The sequence below is a fragment of the Crocodylus porosus genome, unplaced genomic scaffold, assembly GCF_001723895.1.
Source record: "Crocodylus porosus isolate Cpor-Errol unplaced genomic scaffold, CroPor_comp1, whole genome shotgun sequence".
In the NCBI taxonomy this organism is placed as follows: Eukaryota; Metazoa; Chordata; order Crocodylia; family Crocodylidae; genus Crocodylus; species Crocodylus porosus.
The window spans coordinates 5,941,666-5,949,795 of record NW_017728923.1 but is presented as its reverse complement, the minus strand read 5'-3'; the positions used below and the strand labels follow the sequence as shown (position 1 = coordinate 5,949,795).

General features: G+C 43.8%; 1 protein-coding gene across 1 annotated transcript in view; it reads right to left on the bottom strand.

Annotated features, from left to right (window-relative positions):
- ADCY9 (adenylate cyclase 9) overlaps positions 1-8,130 on the bottom strand; it is a 192,217-nt gene that overhangs the window by 56,163 nt on the left and 127,924 nt on the right. Inside the window, exon 4 of the mRNA XM_019540007.1 lies at positions 6,561-6,778. Within this exon, the coding sequence (XP_019395552.1) occupies positions 6,561-6,778 (218 nt within the window). The remainder of the gene's footprint in view (positions 1-6,560; positions 6,779-8,130) is intronic.

The window sequence follows — 8,130 nt, the reverse complement described above, 5'->3', positions numbered from 1 at the left end:
GACCTCGTCATCCCTTGGGGCGCTCTGGTGAACAAACGTTCCCCCAGATCCTGGTGGTCACCCTTGATAAACTTATAGGTGGCCATCAGATCATCCCTGAGGAACAAACAGCATATGTTGCAATAATGCACTGCAACGTACCACTGTTTCACTTATAACACGGTGCATAGTAATGGTTTTTTTCACAGAAATGAAGGGGGTATGAGTGTCACGATACCACAAAGCTATTACATTGTGTAAAAGGTACTGTCACCTCACTGAACAAACAATGATTATTTTTGCAATCAGAGTTGACTTGCATATAGGTCTTGTTCACAGCAATGAGATTTCAAATGTGTTACTGAGAGCCAGAATTGGTATTTTTGCAACAGAGTGTAGACTAGTTATACCACACAGACAGGGTGCTTACTTATAACACTGTGCAAGACAAATTGATAATCTCAGCAATTCATTCCTCCTGAGTTTATACCTATTTATTTCCAAAGTTCAGTTTTCTTTTTGTTATCCCAAACATAGGCTGTCCATAAGCAAACAAACTAAAAGCAACCTGATTCTTTTGTTGACAACAGAAAAGTAATTCATACTTCTCTACTATTCAGATACAGGTAAGAATCCCGCACAAACAACAATCTTACTAGAGACTACCAATATATTAAGCTTGTGCGAAGCGGCTAATATTCACTTCAGATTCAGCCGATTCAGGGGACAGTGATTCAATTCAGTGATTTGAATCACTGTCCCAAACTGATTCAGCTGAATCGGATTTGGAGATTTGGCCACTGCCGAATCAGTCAAATCTCCAAATCGGCCCCATCCCCCACCTGCTCTCCCAGCTCCACCAAAGGCTGCCCCGCCCAGGCCCAGCTCCCAGCTCTTTAAAAAAAAAAAAAAAAAGAAAAAGCCCAGCACTTACCAGATGCTGCCAGGTGGGGGAGCGATCCCTGCTACTCCGTGCTGCGTGGGGGGCTCTGCCACGAGCCCGCTCTCCCAGCCCCCCCATGGCTGCCCCGTCTGCCTCAGCTCCTGGTTCTTAAAAAGATCCGACTCACTGGCTCCTCCCAGGCGGGGAGCGGGGCAATGGGGCAATCCCTACAGCCTCCCATTGCCTTGTACTGCACGGGGGGCTCTGCCACGAGCCCCCAGAAGCCCCAAGGCCACTACAGCAGCTGGCGAGCCCAGGGTGGGTTTTTTTGTTCTTTTAAGAGCCGGGAGCTGGGGCAGGTGGAGGTTGGAGGGCACTGAGGGAGGCTAGGGGAGCAGGCAGGAGATGGGGTCTAGCATCCCATCTCCTACTTACTAGCACAGAGTCCAGATCAAGCTCCCCGCGGAGAGCTTCAAATCAATTTGGACCTTTTAACTGGTCTCCTGATTCGATTAGGATTTGGAGATTCGGCCACCAAATCAAGCCGAATCTCCTCCAAACCGAATCAGCACCTGAAGCTTTGCACGGCCTTACAATATATGTGTAATACAGTGAAAGTTCTAGGCTTTTTTCTAATAATAATAGCTATAATTTTTAATTTTTTAATTGAGAAATGTTGAAACAGATAAACTTTTATATTTGGTGGGCGTCAGCCAGTTTGTGAGTTCTGTTGATTAGCACGGTTACATGAACTACACTAAGCAAGAAGGTCTCCTTGGCAACAAAAGATGGCCACTTAATATGATGATGCATTATTTAATGGAGGGAAAATTTATCTCTGACTATGATGTTAAATCAGGGCTTCATTTTTGTTCCGAGTCAGACAAAAAGAATGATTCATTTTGGAAATGAAGGAAGAAAGTTCTAAGAATATCAAAGCCTGTGATAAATCATCAAAAGCAAGAAAATATAATTTATCCTGCTTCTGCAACTTCAATTTTTTGTCTTTATATGTTTTAAACAAACAATGCAATACATGACTGACATTTTTTTAGAGAAAATCATGAAAAATAGAAATAAAGGTTGATGGAACTTCTATTGAGCATGGATGGCCTGGGAAGAACAAAAATTTGGAAGAGGATGAATTGGAAAAGAGGATAGACATTTATAAATAATTGAAGAAACAGACCCCTCCTAATGGTATGTATAAAATGAAAATAGACACAAGTCATTTAAAACAGAAACTGGGAAGAAGTTAAATGGACAACAGTGATTGAAAAACTGTGAGCCAATTTTACTTCACTTTATGCCTGAATGGTAATTTTTCAGCTGTGTGACATTCTTTGGTACTTTCATGCAGTTTGCAATTGTTTTAGCCGTTCATTGTGGAAGTTTGTGTGTCCACACAAATCCAAGACTGGCACCTTGCACAGTTGTTCCCCAAATCCCTAGCTAGAGCAGGGCACGAGCAGCTTTGGGGCTCTCTGTGCCCCCAGTCAGCTGAGGGCAGTGGTGGCAGCAGGTGCGTCCCCCCTTCTTCTGCTCAGAAGTATAATTAGCCGGGTTTGATCCTGAGAGGGGAGATGCCATTGAGAAACAGAAGGGAGGGAGTGCCAAACGCAGGAGTGGGGGAATTCTTACCTGCTCAGAGGACTCAAGAGTCTCTACTGTAGTATGGTCTGAACTCAGTTCCTGTTTGGACACTGCAAGAGACCCAGGCGTCCAGAGTAGCAGGGAAATGGAGCCATCAGCATGTGAGCCACATACCAGGAAACCCATGACATCACACTTCTCCCCCGTCCCCCCAAGATCTGCCCCTGGGCATCCAAAAGAGGGAGACATGTGGGACCAGGAAGAAGAAAATATTCTAAGGGATACATGGTTTAGTAAGCTGGATGCTCCTGTTTTACAGTATAGGCCTAGGTTCTCCATCCCTTTCACTCAATGGGACAAAAATTTCCACCCTGTGTTCCACCAATTTCATCTCGTGACTATTAAATGCAAAGTACAGTGGCCCAGCTTCTAAAGGTGGGCTGTAGAAAACCTAGGTAATTCCTAGCCTGAAGTGTGATGTGGGGTCAGAGAAATGTAGGTTCAAATCACAACTGGTGAGGGAATGAGTACCTAGAACCTGGCTCTCCATAACTAAACAACTACTAGGGCTTAAAACATAGGCGTGCCAGTTTCATTCATCTAATTTATTTAGGAAGTATGCGCCGGGAAGCATGTATGTAACACTGTACCTGCCTCATGCTTAGAGATGTGCAAGTATCCACAGCGTATGGGTAACAGAATTGCAAACTATGTATAAGTGCCAAAAATGCCACTTACACAGCTGGAAAACTAATATTTGGGTGCATAAAATGAAACAGAAATGTGTGCACTTGAATATAATAAAGTCATGCTCTAATCACCCCCAAAGCTAAGCCCACAAACTGACTGGTGTTTTTGTATGTTATCACAACATAAACAGGAATAACATCAAAAAAGTTATCATCTTCTTAATGGTCCACCATAAAGCCTGTACATAATCAATCAGCAGAGGGTGGGTGTGTGTGCGTATGTGTGCGCGTGTGTGTGTGTGAAGTCACAGACTATTGCATTTAGAGCTTATACTTTCCACTTACACAGAACAAGAAAAGTATATTTGGGACAGCCAGCCAATCTTCCCAGATACTATTTTCTACACTTTTAATAAATAGACAGTATCACAGGCCTCAAACTTACTGCCCTTAAAAGTCTGTTACACAATTTTTGTAGCTCCAAGTCTGTGTTAAAATTTGGGTATCAATCCAAGAGATATTTGGTATGTAAATATATATGTATACACACACGCACGGTATAAAATTTGGTAAACGTATCTATATCTATCTATCTATATATACACATACACATATATTTACTGGGTGTAAAACCCCTGTTCATGACAGTGGAGGGAAAATGAAAACCATGAATTTCATAGATTTCATAGACAATCAGGCTGGAAGGGACGGTGGAGGATCACTGAATCCAGCCCCTTGCCCCAGGGGGCAGGAAGTTAGCAGGGATCATAAGATCCCAGCAAGATAAGCATCCAAATGTGTCTTGAAGGCATTCAAAGTGGGTGATTGAACTGACTCCAGCAGCAGTCTATTCCAAACCTTGGAGGGTCAGACAGTGAAGAAGTTCTTCCTTATGTACAGCCAGAATTGGTCACGGCGGAGTTTGTGACTGTTCGATCTTGTCATCCCTTGGGGCGCCCTGGAGAACAGACATTCCCCCAGATCCTGATGAGCACCCCTGATAAACTTATAGGTGGCCATCAGATCACCCCCGAGCCTCTGCTTTTCCAGGCTGAAGAGTCCCATAGCTCTCAGCCTCTCATCAGAAGTTCTGTTTTCCTGACCTCTGATCACATGCACGGCTCTCCTCTGTACTCTCTCAAGCTTCTCTACATCCTTTTTGAATTATGGAGCCCAAAACTGGACGTAGTACTCCAGCTGTGGCCTCCCGAGTACAACAGGAGAATGATGTCCTGGGATTTGCTTGAGAAGCATCTATGGATGCAAGCCAGCATTTTGGTCGCTTTACTAGCCCCAGCATCACACTGAAGACTCATGTTCATCTTGTGGTCAATCATGACCCCCAAGTCCCTTTCATCTGTAGTGCTAAACAGCATAGCACTGCTGAGCCTACAAGCATGCTGCAGGTTTTTCCAATGTCTGTATCATTGAAGAAGATGCTAAACAGTATAGACCATAGGACAGAGCCTTGAGGGACCCCACTGGTGACCATGCACCAAGATGATTGGCTTCCATCAACCACCATCCTCAGGGTCCTACCACGGAGCCAATTCCCCAGCCAGTGGATCGTGGTGAGGTCGAGGACGCAGTTAGCCAGTTTTGCCAAGAGGTGATCATGGGATACCAGATTGAAGGCTTTTTTGAAGTTAAGATGTATGACATCAATCTCTTCCCCCTTGTCCTGATGATGGGTCACCTGGTGATTAAAGGAAATAAGATTGGTCAAGCAGGCCTACCTGCAACAAACCCGTGATGGGTATCTCTCAGGATATTGCCGTCAGCTAGCCTGTATAGGATGGTCTCTCTGATAATTTTTTCCAAGACTGTCTCCACGATAGAGGTCAGGCTGATGGGCCTGTAGTCTGCTGGATCTACTTTCCTCCCTTTTTTGAAGATAGGCACCACACTGGCCTTCTTCCAATCTTCAGACACTTCACCAGAGCGCCGGAGTTCTTGAAGAATTGTGACAGCTGAGCTATGATGCTAGCCAGCTCCTTGAGTACCCTGGGGTATAAACCATCAGGACCGCCTGACTTGAAGGTAACCAGCCTCTCAAGTGTTCCTTCACGAGGTCAGCTTTGATTTCGCAAGGGATGTCCCTCACCCAGGCCTCTCTGACCCACAGTGGGCAGGGGTGTCCCATGGGACTGGTGAAAAACTGACGCAAAGTACCCATTTAGCAAGTTTGCTTTTTCCTGGGCATCGGTTATCAGTTGTCCCATCTTGTTTAGCAGATTAGGGGTCCTATGTTGCCCCTGCTTTTCCTCCGGCTCCCCACATATCTAAAAAAGGACCTTTTATTGTCCTTGATATTTGTAGCTAGCTGGAGTTCCATCGCAGCCTTGGCTTTCCTGGTTTGCTCTCTGCAGGTCCAGACCACAGCAGAGTATTCCTCCTTGGTGGTGGTTCCAGTCCTCCATCCTTTGTAGGTCTTCCTTTTAAGATGCAGGAAGTCCGCTAGTTCCCTGGAGAGCCAAGGGGGCTGCTGTGCCCTTTTGCTACCTTTCCTCCGAGACAGGATAGACTTTGCTTGCACGTCCAGGATCGCTCCCTTGAGGAGCAAGAACTCTTCCTGAACTCCCCTCCCCTTTGGGTTGTGGCCCCTTAGGACCTCACTGACAAGCCTCCTTAGCTTGTCAAAGTCAGCTTTCCTCACCTGGGCAGAGGACTTCTGTATTACTGACTGGCTTGCCAGCTTTACAGCAGATGGTAAAGGTGATCAGCTTGTGGTAACTGTCACCCAGCTTCCCTTTGATTGTTAGGTCGCTGATTAGGTTGTCCCCATTTGCCAAACCAGGTCAAGCAGCACTTTACCTCTTGTCGACTTCCTGAATCAGATAGAGCTCATCCACACGAGGGAAAGCTTTGCGAGTGCTCAGATTTGGCTGGGCGCTCCTCTCACGAGATGTCTGGGTAGGTAAAGTCTCCCATGACAACCATACACTGGGAGCCTGTGGCCTCAGCCAATTCCATGGCAAACTCCTGGTCAAGGTCTTGACCCTGGATAGGGGTCTGTAGTAAACCCCCACCACAGTATTCCCTGTGCCGTGTTCCCCACGGATTTTAACCCAGAGGGTCTCCAGTCATCCACCATGGGTGCCAATGTCAGCTTGCAGGGATGCATGGCTTTCCTTGACATAGAGAGCTACACCCGTGCCCCTTTTGTCCACTTGATCCCTCCTGTACAGAGTATAGCCATCTATACCTGTGGTCCAGTCATGGGTTGAATTTATTACTCTTTTTAGTAGAATTCTCAGTGGTGAGTTCCTACTGTAGTTAAATAACAGAACGAGAAATAAGATTACAATATGATAACAACTGACATCAGTCAAGAGAATGAAAATGCAGATTAAGGACATGGAGGCCCATTATTTCTTTGTTGTAGACTATTTTTAAGTTACATAATTCTTTCTTACCTGTCTTCTTTGATCACATCCACAAAATGTGCATCTGTCTTCTCTCTGATGTTTTTAAACCTCAGTGGAAGAAGTGCTGACTGATCCAAACTCACTCCTACCCATCTTCCTTTCTCTTGCAACATTTCATAAAGTGATGTCTGGCTATTGCTGAGCTTTTCTTCCTGTGGAGGACTCAAAAGTCCATTCTGGGTCTTCGGACTGTGTCCACCAGGAACCTGCTTCATAACAAGTGAATATATGCATACAAAAGGTTAATTATTAGAGGAAAAATATAAACAGCACATAGGTTTTACGAAGTACAGGAAAATATTAGGCTCCACAATGAGCACTAATTTAACTTCTGTTTATGCTTAGGCTTCTATTCGTGTACATCAAAAGCTTGACCCTCCTTATACATAAATCACATCTTTAGCTGGATATCTACAGTGGAGTCTAGTTAATTAGTCAGTGGGATAACTTATCACTATGGTCTTATTAGTTGGTACACGGAATCCCTGCTATGGACTTACTGATTTGTACACAGAACATTTTTGACTAATCTGTTAAAACATAATTAGCCATTTACAAGTGTACAGACATACTAAACCACAATGGAATTTGTTCCTGATAATTAGTTAGCTTACAAGGTATAGTATTTATTTATTTAACCTCACAAAGCCCTGGATATTCTTCAGCTTTTCTTGGCTCAGCAATACATAGACAATCAAGCAATCCATTCTGCAGAATTATCTATTTTGGCAATGAGTGCTTATAGAAGGACAAAACAAAAATCTCGACTGAATATTTCACTCTATCATAATCGTTTACAGCAAATACACTGACATTTTTTTTGTCCTTCAAAAATGGAAAGCATGGCCAAATGAGAAAATCAGAAAAATCACAAACTCTGGCAGATCAAATGTAAAAATGAAATAAGGCAGGACAAAGAAAAAAATGAGGAGCCCCTAGCAAAAGATGCTAAAGTTAATAATAAAAACTTTTAAAAATACATCAGAAGCAGGAAACCAACTAGAGAATCAGTAGAACCATTAGATGACCAAGATATAAGAGGTGCACTTAGGGATGACAAGGCCATAGCAGAGAAGCTAAAAAAAACCCTCTTTTCATTGGTGTTTATTACAGAAGACACTGGGAAAATTCCCATACTAGGCTGAAGAATTGGCCATGTTAAAGGTGACAACAAAATTAGTTTTGGAACAGATCAATAAACTACATACTAATATGTCACCAGGACTGGATGCCATTCACCTACAGCTCTGATGGAACTCAAGGGTGAAACTGTAGAACTGTTGGCAATAGTATGAAACTATCATTACAAATGGCCTTTATGCCAGAGCACTGGTGGATTGCCTACATAACACCAAACTTCAAAAAGGGTTACAGTGATGGTCCTAGGAATCCCAGACAATGAGTTTCACTTCCATCCCTGGCAAGTTGGTAGAACCAATAATAAAGAATAAAATCAACAGTCACATGGATAAATGTGATCTGTTGGGGAAGGATCAGTACAGTTTTTGCAAAGGGAAATTCTGCCTCACCAATTTACTGCAGTTCTTTGAGGGTGTCA